Consider the following 18,224-nt stretch of genomic DNA (forward strand, 5'->3'; position numbering starts at 1 on the left):
ATCAGAGAACCACGTGCTGGGTTGGCCACTGCCTGGCTCTTTTGCGGTCTGTCATTGTGCTGCTGGTTGAACCACTTGGATACCTGAATGACAGTCTCCATTATGGCTGTATCATTTCCGACGGCCACCTTGAGCTCTGCTTGCTACTTCATTCCCTCGATTGTTGACCCATGGCCTGAGGGCTTCGGCAGACATGCCATCGTCCAGTAGATGCAGAGTCTCTTCAACCGACGAGGAGCTCTCATACTTGGGAGCCTCTGTTGTCTCGTGACCGAGGCTCGATGCTGTTTATCGCTGCAGAAAATGGGTTGCCATTCAAAGATCACATCAAATCTCATCACTTTCGGGTCCCGTTTGAATTCGGCTTCTTGCTTGCAAAAGTGTAGAGGAACAGACCCTCTCTGCTGAAGACAGGGCGATCTTGGTCGAAAATCTCCGTCACCAGGAACGCCTTTTGGGCCTTCTTCAGAAATTGCATATCCGCGCGTCTCCTCTTCTTGAAGCAGAAGTAAATAACAGCGTCAGGTTCCAAGGCTAACAGGTTGGTCAGAGTCTCCAGCAATAGTGGAAAGGCCGGCTCGAAATAGACGCAATCGGCTGCCAGAATGACATTGGGCTTGAAATCGACAACCTCTTGGGACAGCGGCCCGCCCCTGTACTATTGATCAGTCATTTGTACATCAGCCGAACGGCAGCCCGAGTCCATTCGAAACCTCTGCAGAAGGACACCCTCAGATATGGACCACATAAGTTGAAATCCCATTCGAAAGTTCTCGAGGGTCTCGAAGTACCTTGGACTACCGTGCACACAGTCACCTTGACACCCGTTGCGTCCAAGTTCCCCGGAAGGGACCTCTGGGAAAGGATGCGCACGGCTGGGATCGAGCAGCCTGGGGGTAAATTACTCACCAGTTCAGGATCATGGGCTTGACTTTGTCTTCGAGGCCATTCAACTTGGTGTTCCGTCCCATCAGCTCGAACATCTCGTCTTGGTCTGTGAGGTACAGCTTTTCCTGCAGTCCACAACCTAAAGCCACAGCCAGTCCGACGAGTCCGCCGCCTGCGCCAAGCTCAAGTCTATTTGCTCCGAAAAGCCCGGGTCAGCTCAGTCCAATACAAAAACGATTTCTCTTCCTGCAAGGGCGGCGCATGGACTAAAATCCAATATCGTGGTGTGCGGTATGGACCAGTGGTAGAACATGGTAGACCACAAGGTCGAGAAGAGAAGCAGACATGACAGTACGCAGTGGAAGGTGGCTTCATGACTAACATTCTCGCGCCCTTGAGGTTCTCCCGGTGGTAGCGTAGCATGTGTTTTGTAAGTACCATGCCTGCAGGCCAAGTTTGACCGCCGCATCCCGAGGCGAGATCTTCGTGTAGTTGGAGGGGAGTTGACAGCAGGCCGGACATGCCATAGGCTGACGTAGTTGCGGCCTTGTAGGTGGGGAGCGGTGTGAAGTCTTCGCCGATGGCCAGTGGCGAGAAGTCAGGTGAGGGAGAGCGGTCGAGTGACTCCATTTTCTCTGGTATGAGGGGGGTGTTGAGAATCCGCATAATGCTATTGTGTATGAAGAGTAGCCCGAGGAGCGCACGAAAACAACTTAAAGTAGGTAAGGTAAGGCGAGGTAAGTTGAGCTTATTGACGACACAGTGACACAAGCGGCTACGCGATGATGCTCTTTCTTTCTAGGCAGGCAGTGATTTTCGGAAACGGTGCAGATCTAAGGTAAGGTAGGAGGCTAGAGGTAGAAAGGGCAGGCACGGAAGAGCGGTATTGCTGGCCTTATTTTGTATGGGATTTTATTTTTATTTTATTTTAAAATCTGTTTTGCTGAGGCCGACGACAATCTAGACTTTCCGATAAGGGGAGGTGCGTTTTGCCTCAAAGCGGGGTTGCCCCTTCCTCTCTGCGCGCTTTCCGCTTCGACCCTGTTCAGGGTCCTGCTCCGCTCTTTCCAATCTGTTTCCCAACGATGGTCGATTTAAGCCTCACGGAGGCGTGGCTTGAGTGGGTGGAAATCGGAAGAGGTCTTCGTCGCACTCCCGATGTTGCGGTATGGCGCTTACCTAATACTCCGGGAGCCATACTTCCCACTGTCCTACCTATCCATCCCATGTACACTCGATTACACCATCTTACCATCCTGCCAAGCATCAGACCGAGTAAGCTTGACGAGCATGCTGTCCAATGTAAACCAATGGACTGTTTAATCAATCCTCGAACTAATCCGCAGAACACAGCTATTGCATTCCGGACCTCGTCAAAGCACACGTTCCGAGTGGGCATGTCTCATCCCGCCTCCCTCTATGCCTCAGGGCCTAACCTGTCCTCAACACCCTTGAAGCGCTTCAACCCGCCGTTGGAATGCACAACTCGATTAGTCGCCTTCTAACACTCCCAGTATGGCAAGTGAACCTTTGCCACGCTGAAACGATTGCTTCTTCGAGTGAAGTAGTACCCTCCGTTGACCGACCACATGGAAGGGCGGCAGTTTGGGGAGGACGCGCCCACCCGCGAATCTCTTCTCAGGGCGTGAGCACTGGCACGAAGGGAGACACGTAGCACCAGAAAACGAGAGCCATGGACCACGAGGTTCGCGCCGAGGATATCCTCTATGGGCAAAGTTATCGTCCTAAGCTTCTCTCGTTTCTGATGAGATAACCTTCTGTTTGACATGCTCTTCTCTGATTGAATTTGTTTTTGTTTTCCGCTCCTCTGGCTCGCAGATGCCGCTCCTTTCGTACAACGCATCAGTCATGGCAATGTACGTGATGTTGTCTGTGTTCCTGAGTCTAGCTGCGCTTGCAGGAGCCGTACCAGTCGTTTACTTCCCATTCAACTCTCAGCTACCGCCTGCGACGAGGATATCGGAGCCATTTTCGTACACTCTTTCACCTCAAACCTTTTCTTCACAGTCTCGTCTATCTTACAGCCTACTGAACTCGCCAGTATGGCTCTCGATCGATGCCAGCACCGGCCGGCTCTCTGGGACCCCCGAGGATGAAGATGTCCCGGCAGGGGAAGTGGTGGGCATCCCGGTGGACATCGTTGCAACGGACACTTCTGGGTCTGCCACGATGACGGCGACTCTGGTGGTGACGAGGAGACCTACACCCAAGCTCAACATTCCTCTATCGGAGCAAATTCGGAACTTTGGCGATACATCATCGCCATCTGCCGTCGTGGCATCTCCCGCGTCCGACTTTTCCTTCACATTCGCCAAGAATACGTTCTCTTATGCTGGAGACGGATTAAATTACTATGCCACTTCAGCAGATAGCAGCCCTCTACCCTCATGGATCAAGTTTGACGCCGGCAGCCTTACATTCACCGGGAAGACACCTCCATTCGAGTCACTCGTCCAGCCGCCCCAGAAATTCGACTTCAGCCTCGTTGGTTCCGATATCATCGGATTCTCGGCTGTTTCCGTTGTCTTTTCTATCGTTGTCGGTGCCCACAGGTTGACGACAGACACGCCCACTATCGAGATCAATGCAACGCGGGGGACAAATATTTCGTACACGGCACTCGCCGGTAGTATAAAGCTGGATGGGAATACCACTACGCCATCCGAGTTGAACCTCACCACATTCGGCCTTCCGAGCTGGCTCTCGGTCGATAATAGTACATTCGAGATCCAGGGCAACCCCCCTGAGGATGCGAAATCCTCAAACTCTACGCTCACTGTTCGGGACTTATACTCCGATACTCTTGACATTATATTATCGGTGTTTATTGTTACGCGAATCTTTCGAAACACGAACTTGAGCATCGAGGCGACGCCGGGAAAGAACTTCACACTTGATGTGGAACCTTATCTCTGGACACCTTCAGATATTGATCTTAGTGTCGAATCCTCGGCAGACTGGGTCAGCGTTGACGGCTTGGTCATATCGGGAATGCCTCCTAAAACTACATCGCCCGAGAACATTACAGTCATCGTCAAGGCGACGTCAAAAAGCTCAGAGGAGACCGAGACGGCGACGGCAGATTTGGAGGTCTTACCCCTGCCGGCCACTACTACCACGGATTCTCCCACATCCTCTACGAAGCCAACAAATCCAGCGCCTACAAGCGACCCGCAACAAGGCCTAAAAGCTGGTTATATAGCTCTGGCGATTCTCTTACCGCTACTCTTCCTCGCTATTGTTGTTCTGTTGATCATTTGTTGCCGGAGAAGGAAGCAAAAACGAGAATCGATTCATGAGAACTTCAAAAACAGCATATCGGAGCCAGTCCCTGGCTCGTTTGTGATGAATGGAGGGGCTCACAGCAGAGACGGGTCCTCGGTTGGAGATATGAAGAAGTCCGAAGACAATCGACGCAGCAGGGGTTACTTCAACTCTGCTGTACAGAAGATGAGACAATCAAGGACGCTTTCGACTATCACCGGCTCTCGTATGTCGCAGTCCAACACGAACAACCGCTCATCATATCTTTGGAGGGGATCCGAAAGAAGCCCAACGCCGAGATCCCCCTCCGTTACCTCATCTTGGCTTACAGAGGGCGTCTTGTTCCACCCCCAACACACGCAACAGGGATCGACGAGCACCTATGACGGCCCGAGTGACGTACTTTCTGGGTCTTCTGGCTTTCTCCAGGGTCAACGAGATGATTCTTTCCGAAGTGTGCTGGACGTCACCATCCCGTCTATAAATGCGGAGACGAGCAGTATCCAAGCAACGCCTGACCTGGCTTACACGAGCCCATGGGGAGAGCCTTCAAGATTGACCCTCGACAGGTCACAGCTACTGCCGGGCGCTTCTGGCTCTGATAGTCTGGCCTCGATCCCGGAACAGCCAACACCGTTGGGGTCGAATCCCACGAACGGGAACAGGTTCTCGCCGTCGCAACGACCACGAAAGGCGTTCCCCATCATGAGCGACCTGGGATCGCAAAGCAGTCTCCGCAGCTCCAGGTCGGGATCTGGAAGGGGCAGGTTCATACGGCAGGATTCAAGGCCGGAATCGCGTCATGGTTCAGTTTCACGGCCGATCAGCAGGAAGTCCGACTCGAGTCCCTTCTTTGGCGGCCGGTCGGTCGTCCCCTCGCGCAACAGGTACATTCTGGACAGCGACGATTCTGCTTCCCTCGAGTCGGCCAGGGGGACAGAGAACTGGCGGACGATACCACCACCAAGAGACTCGCTCGGCATCGCCTACGAGGAGTTGACACGAAGTTCTCCCTTTATGAGACACACGCCATCGCTATCTCCCCGGCCCCTCAGCATCATCAAGAAAGACTCGAGCGGGCCGGTGAACAGGGACAGCCGGGTAGGCAAACAAACTCCTCTGTCACGGCAATCGTCATCCAGCTCCAATATCATGGCAGGACGCTGGAACAGAGACTCCTTCATGCAACGACGTGCTTCGGGCAACCGGCCTGGATACGCATCGTCGAGGGCAAGCAGCGAAGTCTTGGGCAAGGGGAAAGGGTTGGCGCGATACCCTTCGGGACCCGAGTCGGAGGGATCTGGGTGGGTGACGGAAGCGGAAGCCGGAACAGTGGGAAACAAGGGCCTTCGGAGTCGGCGGGACAGCAGCAGTGAGGATTTCCGCGTGTTCATGTGAGAACAGGGGACGAGGTTAGATGGACATGGCCCCACTCGTCACCCCGCGATATAATTTGTCTCTCGTTCAGAAGCGTCTTTGCGATTTTGTTATACCCGCCCCGAGCAGAGTCACTTGCTCAAGTGTTTTATTCCTTACTTGGTTTAGTCCATTTAGTACAAGTACCTGGACGATAATAGGGATTATGGATATGAGGATCTAGTAATATTTTTGTATGGATGTAGAGAAGAGATAACGGCCACTACCCATACCCGAACATGGTTGGGGGGGGGGGGGGGTAGGCTTTGCTATCGGGCCTCGCCTCTCCCAGAAGGTCGTAACTCCTCTCTATCCTTGAGGCTCCCCCTTTTGAAAGATAAAATTCCTCATGGTTGTTCCGTGTTATCCATTAGGATTAACGTGCTCGTTAAAGGATACATTTACAAAACAAAATAAAATTAATGAAGAAAGAAATCGATTTTTGTACTCTTGTTCTTCCCCGTTTGTACAAGGAAATCTAGACCGTAATGTTGAATTGGCGATGCCACAAAAGTTTATTATCTAAGAGGGCGGACCCCTTTTTTTGTGTCTTTGTTCAACAAAATACCGTCTGTGCTTCTGGAAAAGGCTTGTAAGTTGTGGGGGGTTGGCTCTCGCATCGCGCCCACGCCCACGGCACCGAATGGCAGATGCCCAGCAAAATGGACCGCTTAGCTAAGCCGATCAAAGTGGAGACGACGTTCCTCGCTGTTCCCTGCCTGCGTGCTCTGTGCCCCAACATTGGGATTGGCATAATTGGATAGGTCGGTATTTTAGGGAAAAGCGGCCTCTGGGGTTCATAGGTACTAGTCTCTTAGATCGGATTCCCCGAGGTCGCAAACAAGAGCTTGGACCTCATTTCCCGTCCATTCATGAGGTCCTAGCTTCGCTTGGGCCAAGAAAGTGAACGGGGGAGGGGGGAGGAAAGAGAAGGGCGAGGAGGGGGGGGGGGGGCCTTTGGGGGGAGAGAAGATGGGATTCTCTTGTTTTGGCGGTAGAGAGAGGGGCGGGAGGGGGCCCTTGCATGAGAGCCGTGCAGTATCCGTAGATATGGCAGGTGGGTAGGTATGTTTGTTGGTCTTGACTAAACGCGATAATGGAAGTCTGTGTGTTTCTTGATGCTTTTTTGGTTGTGGTTTGATGCTATGCGTTCACCGAGAGCTTCAACAGTGATTTCCAAGCTTTTTATTCCACGCACCTGTAGCCATTCAACTCTATGGATATCGGCAGTGAGAGTCAAATAGCGCCTAGAGCCCAATCCAAATGCCTACCTTCCATTAGCTTCTATGTGAAATTTTGCCCACCTAGGTAGCATGATACGGTAGGTTGTTTGTGGTAAGCTCACGACGTCGGATATGACGCAACTGTAGGTAAACTCATCTCTTTTCAGCAGGTCGTTCCGTATCGGATCTGTAGCCACGCGAACCTTGCTGTTCTCTACCTAAAGGCGGCAATGACGACGAATTCTGTACTTGCCGCCTCCGCGAGGGTTTAGTGTGCCTTCTTTGGGGGCACTGGCTGGGCCAGCCGTTGCCAGTCCTGCAGTGCTGGGGCAAATGGATATGCAACTGAGAATGAGAGGCGCAAGCAAATCCCGCTCCCGCTCCGGCCGGAGGTCTGTTGTGTTGGTCTATGGGATTGGCTATCTACATAGTTTACCCTTGTCAAATCGTTGTTGTAAGGCTCGCTAGAACCTCGGGTCAAGTCTGTTCACTCAGTGAAACATTTGCTTGCGAACATGGTCTTTCTTACAACCGTTAAGGTAACTTGAGATACGTTAGGCAAGGTTGATAGATACCCATCTACCCTGTTGGCGAGAAGGAAGTGAATGAGCTGAGGAGATGTTGGTAATGTGACCGACCCCCTCGTACACATTTGATTGTTGTTGGTGCAAGGCGGTGGATGCTGCGAGGAGACCCAGACTCATACTCAGACGTAGCACTGCCAGAGAGGCAGAGTGCCTAGGTAGGTATCCGTGGCGTGGCCTCTCTTCCCGTACCCAAGTTCGCCTCACAATCCCGTCGCCAAATGGCCTTTGGACGAATACGCTCGACTGGCCATTTCCCTGCTTTGCCTTGACCTTAGTTGCTGAAAGGCAGGTTAGGACTCCGTAGGGAAGTAAGGTAGTCCCATTATGGTGGTTGTGGTTGGTAGTACGTACCCCCTCTCCGCGGCAGCGTTGGAGTCGTCACCTTCCATTTGCTCCGTCCTTTTTGGTGTCCGTAGAGCAAGTCAAGGCCAGTAATCCAAGCAACTAAGGTGCTTGCCCCAGCTAGTTGTCCACGACTGGCTTGTCCTAACGTATCCTGCCCTGTCCTGTCCCGCGTTGCTTGCGCCTTCCGTATTGCACAGCAACACTGCTCGCCCCCGGGCTACTGCTACCGCACGGCGCACTCTCACTGCCTTACAACACACCAGCTCACCACCTCCTCCTGTCACCACAACACGCGACCTGCTCTGCCTTCACCACCCATCCAGAAAACTCTTCCTACTCACAACCTCACCCACCCCCAGCTACGATTGAGTTCGGGTCATTTTCCCCCTCCTTCTACCTCCCTCTCTTCTCTTGCGCAACCTCACAATTTTGGCGCGACCAATTTCCTCGCATTACCGCACCCCGAACTCGAGCCTCTATTACCTGTGATAGCAGACCCAACACCTCTCAGGGATCGACGCCTGTCCCCTGCCCAATTCCCTTGCGATTCGGATACCCCGCTTCCTCTCGAGTGTGCGCGATCTAGAACCTTTTGCTACCGCACCACCTTCCCGTCACCTCGCCTCTTTTTTTCCTCTCAGCCTTCTTGCGCACGCACGACTGGCTCTGAAAAAAATTCTCCTCTCCAGCAACCTTACGATACCGACTTGCGCTTCCGACCACGATTTGACCGACCCAACATCCAGTCAAACCCGGTAGCTGCGCTGCCGACTCATTGCATCCGTCACCATGGGTCAAACTCTCTCCGAGCCCGTTGTCGAGAAGGTATGTCATGATCTATCACTACCTCACCTCTCTTGACGCGCTGCCTTGCCTCGCTTTGCCCATCGCCACGCCCTTATATCCCTTCTGCTTCCTTCGCGGTCTCTTGCTTGATATTCGCAGCCAGCCCCGGGGTTCCCTCCGAACCCCCGCCTGCCTCGATCGTTCTTGCCCGTGATATCGCGCGGGCAGGCGATATAGCGAGGTGGCTTGGATATTTTTTTGCAGCAATGTCCACCCGATGACGTATCTCTACAACTCAACCTTACTTTGATTCAACCCACTGACTCCATTCTCCACGATTATAGTCCTCGGCCAAGGGCGAAGATGAGCGCCTTCTCTACGGCGTCTCTGCCATGCAGGGCTGGCGCATAAGCATGGAGGATGCTCACATCACCATCCTCGACCTTCTCACCCCCGGCAGCGACGAAGCCAAGAAACACGAGTCAAAACTCTCCTTCTTTGGAGTCTTTGACGGACATGGCGGCGACAAAGTAGCTTTATTCGCTGGAGAGAACATTCACGAGATTATCAAGAAGCAGGAGACCTTCAAGAAGGGCAATTACGAACAGGCGTTGAAGGATGGCTTCTTGGCAACCGATCGGGCGATTCTTAACGGTAAATTCACGACCTCGGATCCGGCAGTTCCTGGAGGCTGAGCCGTACTGCGGCCTTGGCCTACACCACTTATTGTCCCCTATACTGGATACATGAGCTAATCTTGGGTTGACCAGATCCCAAGTACGAAGAGGAGGTTTCTGGCTGCACTGCCTGCGTTGGCCTGATCTCGGACAACAAGATCTACGTTGTGAGTTTGCTTACGTCCGCTTTTGCGCGATGTATTCGCATTACTTACCGACCGTTCCGCGACTAGGCAAACGCTGGCGACTCGAGAAGCGTTCTTGGTATCAAGGGACGGGCTAAGCCCCTGTCCCAGGACCACAAGCCCCAGCTCGAGGGTGAGTACTTGCCCATGGCAAAGGCATCAGTACCCTGAGCTGACTTTATTTCCCGCCCTATAGCCGAGAAGTCCCGTATCACAGCCGCCGGTGGCTTTGTCGACTTTGGTCGTGTCAACGGCAATCTTGCTCTCTCCCGCGCCATTGGTGACTTCGAGTTCAAGAAGAGCGCAGAGCTCTCGCCCGAGGCCCAGATCGTCACCGCCTTCCCTGACGTTGAGACCCACGAGATCAGCGACGACGATGAGTTCTTGGTCATCGCTTGCGACGGTAAGCAGGAAATACTGGGTATGGGCAAGGGATCACTGGCTGACAAGATTCTTAGGTATCTGGGATTGCCAGTCTTCCCAGGCTGTTGTCGAGTTCGTCCGTCGTGGCATTGCGGCCAAGCAGGAGCTGGAGAAGATCTGCGAGAACATGATGGACAACTGCTTGGCCTCCAACTCGGAGACCGGAGGTGTTGGCTGCGACAACATGACCATGTGCATCATTGGTCTTCTGCGCGGCAAGACCAAGGAGGAGTGGTACGAGGAGATTGCCAAGCGGGTTGCTGCTGGAGACGGACCTTGCGCCCCTCCCGAATACGGTACGACTGAATCCACGTCCGAATCCACATCTTCCTAAGGAGTTGAGCGGCGCGCCGACCTCCATCTGCACTATCATGAGACGAGTCTCTCTATCCCCATAATACAACCATTATCCCCCTTTTGTAGCCATCGTTTGTTTTTGTGTCCCATAATTTCTTTCCAAAGGAGGAGCGCTGATCCATCACCTGCAACTAGCTGAATTCCGCGGTCCCGGAGTTCACCACAACTTCGACGACAGTGACAGCGGCTACGACGTGGATGTGGAGAACAAGGGCAAGCCCTTCGGCATTGGTGGTTACAAGGGCCGCATCATCTTCCTTGGCGATGGCACCGAGGTTCTGACCGACTCTGACGACACGGAGATGTTTGACAATGCTGAGGAGGACAAGGATCTCGAGAGCCAGGTTTCCAAGGCCTCTTCTGCAACCAGCAAGGATAGCGTGGCTGAGGACAAGTCAGCCCCGAAGACGGAGGAGACCAAGGCGGCTGACAAGACCGCCGAAGAGTCAAAGCCGGCCGCAATCCCCGCATCTACGGAGTCGCAGAAGATTGAGAGCGCGGAGAAGTGAGCTCTTAGCGGCTGGCGATGTCGACTTTCTATACCTTGATGAATGATGTGGGTGTGCACTTGGGCCTGGAAGAGAGACCGGACTCAACGAATCCGTATGAGTTTTAGGAAGGCTTGAGAGACTTTCAAATGGCTTGGCTGGAATGGATGACTGAATGTTTCTCGTGTTGTTTTCCTCATCATGTTGGGTGTCCTGGAGGCCGTTGACAGGGTTGTGATCAGGCAAAGGGGGGCACGAACAGCAGTTGCGGCGGCTCAGGAGGGGAGAGAGAGAGGGCTGGCCGCATGTTGAGAGAGTCCAAAGACTCAATCTGTGCGTGCTGTAGCTAGTAGCCCTCTGCGGGCTCACCTAGTTGTCACGCTTACTTATGATCATTTGCATAACCCAACCAACCCTTTTTGAACCTGCTACTTTCTTCAATCGCCTTTTCCCGGAAGAGTGGTCTTTTCTGTCACTGGGTTCGAGGGGATCTGACGCGTCTGTTGCTCTGGCTGCCGACGTGTATTGTAGATCAAAGACAAATCACCGTCATGCCCGGGCACCCACGGGCAGACGTGTGGAATCAAGAATGTGATATGCTGATATTATGTTCGCCAGGCCGTAATGAGGAAACAAGTTCATCTTGGAAATGCGATTATGTGATCAAATATTTTCTTGTACAGAATTCTATGGGTATTTTCCACTCCCAGCCCCGATTTGCCTCCTAGCTATCTATCCTACAAGACGGGGATTTGATTTGTTGTACAGGGATATTCCTAATATAAATAGTTGTGCGGATTGGCTTTTTTCTCTATACCGGGACTCTGGTTCTGATCCCCCTCGTGGGGCGGCAAACCTTTCTATAGTGACCTTTTGCGGCGACGTGATGTCAAGGTTTCCTAAAAACCAGTTAGACACCCCGTCCGTCGTCTTCCACGTCTTCTGTTGCCGGTATAGTGATCCCATCAGTTGGTACTATTGTGGTCTTGGTTTCGTCGACGGACGATGGTGGCAAATCATCTGTGGCTGCAATTTGCTGAATTTTCAGTTGCCACTGATACGTCCGTAGGCCCTTGCCGTTCCGGTGATACATGACCGTGACTCCCGGCGTAGTGACGCTGCGCAGTGGCGTAGGGGGGGAATGCCGCAGGCTCTGCTGCTTGGCCTCCTTGACCGCTGCAATGACTTTCCCGTCGGCTCCCCAGGCCCACGAGAGAAGTTGATGGAGCGGGTAATAGGGCCGCATCTTGTGTTCCCGGAAGTAATCGTGCGTGGCCTTGCTGATACGGGCACCGTTGACTTGGTTCGGCCCCGTCACGTCCTGGTCGAACCAGGACGGCAGAGCGGAGGGTGAAGCGTGAGCCTTAGGATTCGGCTCGATGGCGTTCTGCAGGACGTCTTGCGGGTTGACGCCGTACCGCCAGTTGCTGATGTGATTGCGCATGTCCGAGCTGGTTCGGCCCGCTATACAGGCGTAACGCCAGATGACGCCCATGGCATTGGGCCTATTAAGCCTGAAGGCCAGGAAGAAGAGGATGTGGTATGATTGCTCGTTCATCAAGATGAAGTGCTTGTGAGCCTTCTCCAAGGCGGCCGTGGCGAATGTGAGGTTGCGTTGGGCTTTCGCATGTTGAAGCATCGTGTTGAGCGTGAGCGTGGTGGGGAAGGTATTCCGGGACTCGGCCATGATGTCCCAGAGGTCGCAGCATGAGGCAAAGTTGCCCATACGTCCGAGTTCGTTCATGATTACATGCATGACGGGCCTCGAGGACCAGCCCGTACCGTACTTGACGGTCAGGGTCTCAAGGAACGAGCGGATACCGGGCCAATTGTTTTCCAACTTGCGCATGTCGTCCGTGACGAGTCGCTTCGTGATGAGTGGCACGACGCCGGGATCCAAAAGTAGGCCAAGCGAGTGCATCAGTCGAAGAACATGCTGAAGGATTTGTTTGCTCTCAATCATGTCCATATACAACGCCCATGTTTTGGCATTTGGCTGGCAACCATAGCTAATCATCATCCCTAACAAGCTGTGAAAGTTGCTGAGATCTTTCACCTTAGCACAGTTTTCCAGCATGATGTTGAAAACGCCAGTATCCATCGAAAACGGTGCATCTCGCTGGCTCTGGAAGAGGTCCCGGGCATGATTCCTATAGGAATTGCCACGTAGCTCAATAAAACGCAATGCCTGTTTGAACGCGCGCCTCGACCGCGCATGTCTCGAAGACTCATCTGTGAATGCGCTGAAAAGTAGCTTGAGAGCCGCGTCGTCTGCAGCGGGGCCCGCACCGTACATCTTATACTTGTCGTGCGTAGTGATCCTCGCGTTTGTGATGGCGGTTATGTAGGCCAAGAATGTATCAGGCGTCCATTCTTTCGGTTTCGGGATACTTTCGTATTTGTGGGCGTGTGAGTACTCCTTCATATACGCCGGACGCTGGTTTTCCTCGGAACTTTTCCACACAGTTTCGTTTCTTGCTTCAGCCACCTCGTCACGGCCCGTCGTAGAAAAGTTGCTGCCGATGGCTCCTTCGATGCTGATCGTGCTGTCGGCTTGAGCGGCAAGTCGAGATATCTCTCCGCTTGCGTGCTCCAAAGCCTCTTCGTCGCCCGAGAAAAAAAGGTATCCCACTTCACTAAGTGACCCGTCTTTATCCTTTGGCCATCGCATCTCGATATGACATCTCGTTTGCTCCTGTATATCCCAAATAGTGTGGTCGACATCGTGAAGGAGCGTATACGCGAGTTCAACCCCAACTGTGATCTTACGCACATTGCGCTGCCAGGGCCCTTTGATAGGTCGGGTCTGTCGTCGAAGGAGGTCCAACGTATTGCGCCAGTTGCTGAACGACCCCTTTTTGACCTGTCGGACGGTCTCGAGCCAAATTTGCCTGGTTATGCTTTGGTGGAATCGCTGGCTGCTGGCTCGAGATTCCCGTTGCGGCTGGTAACGTATCGTCGGTGTAACGAGTATAGAGTCATGCTGCGCTTGAGTAGGGCTCGTCTTGTCCCGTCGTTTCAGCTTGCGTTGGCTGGCATCTTTGAGTAGAGATACTGTTTCAATAGGTTTTCGACATTCGCTGACGTGATCAAGTGGATTCAGCGGCGTAGGTTTTTGTGTTCTTTTCGGCCTTGTGTCCGGACCATCCCCCGGCGTTAAATTCCCAACTCTCGATGGAGTCTCGATATTTTCTTCTTCCGCTGTCTGGCCTTCCAAGGTAGGGCTCACGGCGGCATCGCTGGCTGAGGTGGTGCCATGGTTCGGTCCTTGATCTCTGATTTGAGGTTGTATCGTGGAAGTCTCAACCGCGTTGGGCCTGACTACATCGGCAGCTGTGTGCACCCATTGACGAGGAAGTGGTAGTTGAGCTTGAGGTGCCCGAGACCATCTTTGAGGAGCCCTGGAAATCGGAGAGATCCCAGAGGAGCCGATGCGGTGAGATCGGGCTCTCAATGATAGCGTGATTCCCAGGGACATTTGCTATGAGTGGCCCATGTTGTGTGCTGGGCTTGAGATTTGTTGCATTTGGAGTGATGGAACAAATGTCGTCTGTCTCGTTGAAGACGCGGGCAAGCTATCCACAGAAGAATTTCCACTTCGCGCCGATTGATCCCGGTCTTTCGGCCCCAGAAATTTGACCCGACCCCTGCCGGCCGACGACAGTGTGAGCGACAAGTGACATTACCATCTTGCACTGTTCATTCGACGACCTTGCTCACCACGGGGTCTTCATCCCACAGCAACGTACCGCAGGCAATGAGTAGCAAATTTGTATATATGAAGTTGGGTATACAAGAAAAGTATAATTACCACCACCACCCCGTACCTATTACTTCTTTGGTGAACCAGGCAAAGCACCCGAGTTGGGTTGCGCAGGACCGCTCTGATCAACGCCCTCCCACCCCTTATTCCATCCTTCGTCCTCTGCCACAGCGTGTTTGGCTTCGCCATTCTCTGCAAGCCCCTTGACATCGCTCCAATACGAGAGCCTCTTGACTTCTTCATCTGCATGCTTGATCGCCGCTGCAAGGTGTTTCCTTCTCTCTTCTCTTTCTTTTGCCTTGTCTGCATCTTCATGTTTCTCTTCGTCTGCAGCGACCGCTTCATCATAAATCTGGGTCAAGCGACTCAGTAGCATTCTTCTTGAGGCCTGGAACACAAAAATGCCCATAACATCGTGCATCTCCTCCTGCAAGTGCTCGAGATTGTCTTTGGCGTGTGCGAGATAATTCTCAAAAGCCTCAATCTTTTCGCGATCGATGCGGGAGCCTCTGAGGACGGCCATAAGCGTCCAAACGTCTTCAATATCCTGCTTCTCCTCCGCCACACTAATCTGTTCACTCGCCTTACTAACGCTTTCTCTACGGCTGCGCGCCACACTAGAGGAACGGCTGTGATTGGCAGGCGTAACAGTGAAGTAGTCGGAGTTCAGCATGTGCGGGTCCTCCGATATGTCTTCCGGTTTCTTCTTGATGCGCTTGCGAACCCAGCATCTCCTCCGGACGAAGGAATTCCACCATTTCGGACCATGCCAGGAATATCTTTTGGAGAACATGAACGAGTACTCCCAGCCGAACTCGTCCATGGCTACACCTTGTTCGCGATGTATCTTCCACTCAGGCCATGCCCACTCCCAGGACGGATCGGGTACTTGTGCTGTCTTGGTCGTGGTAGGACTCGTCTTGTGAAATTGGTTCGTCCAAGGCGAGGGATCGAGGTTGCCCAAAGCCTTGCCAGAGAATAGGGCGACGCGGCAAACAAAACAGCCTCGCTCGTTCTCCCAGAGCACGTCAATGGCTGTTTCTCGTTCGGCAGTGATTGGTCTCCTTCGTTGACTAATGCTTCTGCCGGGCATTGTGCCTTCTAGCGGCGTCGGTTCTATTTTGGTATGTATTATCAGAACCTGCACCATGGACCGGGAAATGGATGTCTCTTACCTTCGACCTCAATAGACGGTGCTGTGGTGGCCGTTGTCGTTTGGGGTTCGAGAGTGGGAGCACTCTGGTGCCTGGTGGCTTTCGACTGTTGACTTGGTTCTGGCTCTTCTGAGCGTCCAGACGTACTCGCATCTTGATCGGCGTTGTGTTGTGTACTGCGGTCTGCATCTGGTTCCGCATCGTGACCCTCAGTAGTATCCTCATCACGGAGCAATTGCGAACCGGTCGACGCACGGGGAGGTCTGCTAAGGCTATAGGTGCTTGGTGAACCGCGGTTATCATGGTTGACTAGGCTGATTTCGTGGTCATAGTCACTATCTTTCAAGCCAGTGACCCGACGAGAGCTTCGAAAGGAAGGCATCGCTCTAACGCTGTATCGCAGCTTCGCGCGCCCGGTTACAGAGAATCTCCTTGTTGATGCCGCCCTGAGGCTCAGCGCCGGAGTGAGACCGGAACGGCACCCTTGGAGGTGAAAGGGGTTTCGACGTTGGAGGGGTGAAGAATCGAAATCCGGGCCGGAGGTGCTCTAGCTTCCTTCTCGGGGATGATTGGCGGCTCCCGCCTTGGAATGGTGGAATACAGAAACGTAGTCTGGGCTACCTGGACATTGTGCCGAATTTGCTCAGACGAATAATGTTTCCAAGCGCGCCCCGTTGAAAGGTGGGAATGAAAAAAGAGGCCGTAGAGGGAGAAGGCCAATGTGAGGCTACAGGTCGATGGTCCGACGAGCGAGGAATTCAGGGAAGTCAATTGGGACCTCTTCTTCGGACCTAGCGTGGGCTAGACCACCATCGGCTGGCAGTGGCCAAATGGAGGACGCTGAACAAGGCTAGCACGATGCAGCAATAATGAAGGAAAAGCAGGAGGGAAGTATTGGCGTTGGCGCTGGCTGGACTTGGAGGCCTAGACCCAAAAGCTGAACACGGGTTGGCTCATGCGCTTCACAGGCCAGCCAGTACGGGAAGCCTGTGAGCCTGAGAGATGTCGCGTACCCAGCTCCGGCGATGATGTAATGTCCCAGCACTCCATCGAGCGTCAAGCCCCCCTAGTCACCAGTTTTGCGTGCCAGAGAGTCAGCTCAAACAGCTGTTTTCATGCTACCTAACATGCAGACCTGGCTCTGAAGCACATGGAGCAGCACTGTGAAGCCATGGGCAATGGTTTCGTCGGCAAGCAAGACCATCGGCCGAGATGACCACCCGTAAGGAGACCTGGATGAAGAGAGTAAACGTTACGGAGCACATCGAAAGTGACAACTGCTTTTCGGAGCTTTGACAAGTTGAGGTGACGCTGGAGATCCAGTGGATGCTGCACTCTTACCAGGATCAGGTCTGAAGAGGTACGTCACGACTACTTCATCCTCCCCAAATGTCTTGCGCAGTCTCAAGGTATCATGCCCGTCCCCTCTGAAGGTGATGGCCTGTGCATGCTGAGTTCGTGGTCCCGGCCCCAAGTGGAGCTCTTCGGCCAGGAGCGGCTGGGGGGCAGCTACTTCCCATTCCCCGCATTCATGTCGCTCTACGTCATGTATCCCTCACACCTTCACGTCAACCGGAGCTTTCTCAGCTCGAAATGTTCCTCGCCATGCTTGCCCCAGGTCGTCGGTAGTGCAGCTCACTGGTGTGATTCGGTGCCCAGGAGGCGTGTGGGAAGGAGTGTAACCGCGCAAGAAATGAGACAAGAGCTGCGGCGCCCGTGATTCGGTAGCAAGGTACTAATAGATCAAGCCATCCGGTTCTTCTCTCGTGACGAATGCTGCTTTTCTCTCCCTTCTCTCTCTAATTCAATCAATCAAATCACACGTTCACGACGATAGCTTCAAGCTTCCCTCGATCGTAGCTCCAAAGTCACACGTCACTTAGCTCTACTACACCCCAAAATCAATCACCATGTCCAAGAAGGCTCCCCTTTTCCTCGGTCTCACTGCTGCCGGCGGTGTTGGCTACTACCTCTACAGCGCTGGCGGAAACCCTACCGCCGCGGAGAAGAAGTTTGAAAGTATGTTTTCCCCTGTCGCATCGTCACCACCTCATTGTCTCTCAAATGCTGACCCGCGTTACCCCAGGTGACGTTCACAAGGCCTCCGCCGAGGTCAAGTCTCACCTCCCCGGACGAACTCCCGACGCCCAGAACAAGGGCGCGCAAGTTGGTGCCAAGTTCGACGATGCCGTAAGTTTACCTCTGCCCTGCCTGCCTCCAACCCAACTCCAATGACCAATCGTCACTGACCATCTCACTAGGTCGCTGAGGCCGACAAGAAGTTCTCTGCCACCAAGAGCAACGTCGAGGCATACGCCAAGGACGCAAAGGCCGAGGCCCTGAAGAAGGTCGACGCCTTTGACAAGACCGTCGAGAAGGAAGCCGCGAAGGCTAAGAGCGGCATCTCCAGCTGGTTTGGCGGCAAATAAGTGCTACGATTAGCATTCTTTTCTTCCCTCTTCTACGTAATGGATCAATCATGATAATGGGCTAGGGGCGGAGTTATAACACGAATCAATCATAATTCTTTGACTCAAGTTCAATTCCTTGAAAGTTCATGGGGCTTCTTCGTGGTATGATGTTCTGCTTGCTGCGTGGTTTTGAAAGTGACCTTTTCTCCTCTATCCCTCCCAACCGACTCAAATTC

General features: G+C 53.3%; 6 protein-coding genes across 6 annotated transcripts; 3 read left to right on the top strand and 3 right to left on the bottom strand.

Moving 5' to 3' along the window:
- Nucleotides 1-337: 337 nt before the first annotated feature.
- Nucleotides 338-1,518, bottom strand: BDP55DRAFT_539398 (putative methyltransferase-domain-containing protein; the record flags this gene model as incomplete). The annotated part of the gene is made up of 3 exons (XM_060568029.1): nt 338-653; nt 910-1,077; nt 1,271-1,518. 3 exons carry the CDS (start codon nt 1,516-1,518, stop codon nt 338-340), a joined length of 732 nt encoding a protein of 243 aa, XP_060436040.1.
- A 1,239-nt stretch (nt 1,519-2,757) lies between these two features.
- Nucleotides 2,758-4,398, top strand: BDP55DRAFT_536672 (uncharacterized protein; the record flags this gene model as incomplete). Its single annotated transcript, XM_060567888.1, has 1 exon — nt 2,758-4,398. A coding segment is annotated over one exon (1,641 nt), but the record flags the coding sequence as incomplete, so codon positions are not given.
- Nucleotides 4,399-8,533: 4,135 nt separating this feature from the next.
- Nucleotides 8,534-10,681, top strand: BDP55DRAFT_625876 (protein phosphatase 2C; the record flags this gene model as incomplete). The annotated part of the gene is made up of 7 exons (XM_060571550.1): nt 8,534-8,569; nt 8,875-9,184; nt 9,301-9,374; nt 9,441-9,525; nt 9,589-9,795; nt 9,851-10,111; nt 10,278-10,681. The coding sequence occupies 7 exons, from the start codon at nt 8,534-8,536 to the stop codon at nt 10,679-10,681; spliced, it is 1,377 nt and encodes a 458-aa protein (XP_060436042.1).
- A 610-nt stretch (nt 10,682-11,291) lies between these two features.
- BDP55DRAFT_642382 (uncharacterized protein) lies at nt 11,292-14,224 on the bottom strand. Its single transcript, XM_060573447.1, has one exon. It carries the CDS (start codon nt 14,136-14,138, stop codon nt 11,571-11,573), a length of 2,568 nt encoding a protein of 855 aa, XP_060436043.1. The 5' UTR covers nt 14,139-14,224; the 3' UTR covers nt 11,292-11,570.
- Nucleotides 14,225-14,415: 191 nt separating this feature from the next.
- On the bottom strand, nt 14,416-15,621 carry BDP55DRAFT_642384 (uncharacterized protein). The gene has a single exon (XM_060573448.1). The coding sequence runs from the start codon at nt 15,571-15,573 to the stop codon at nt 14,491-14,493; it is 1,083 nt and encodes a 360-aa protein (XP_060436044.1). The 5' UTR covers nt 15,574-15,621; the 3' UTR covers nt 14,416-14,490.
- Nucleotides 15,622-17,089: 1,468 nt separating this feature from the next.
- BDP55DRAFT_642387 (uncharacterized protein) lies at nt 17,090-18,018 on the top strand. Its single transcript, XM_060573449.1, has 3 exons — nt 17,090-17,596; nt 17,664-17,767; nt 17,839-18,018. Exons 1-3 carry the CDS (start codon nt 17,488-17,490, stop codon nt 18,004-18,006), a joined length of 381 nt encoding a protein of 126 aa, XP_060436045.1. The 5' UTR covers nt 17,090-17,487; the 3' UTR covers nt 18,007-18,018.
- The last annotated feature ends 206 nt before the right edge of the window (nt 18,019-18,224 follow it).

This window comes from Colletotrichum godetiae, assembly GCF_030913485.1.
Source record: "Colletotrichum godetiae strain CBS 193.32 chromosome Unknown BDP55scaffold_2, whole genome shotgun sequence".
Lineage (NCBI taxonomy): Eukaryota > Fungi > Ascomycota > Sordariomycetes > Glomerellales > Glomerellaceae > Colletotrichum > Colletotrichum godetiae.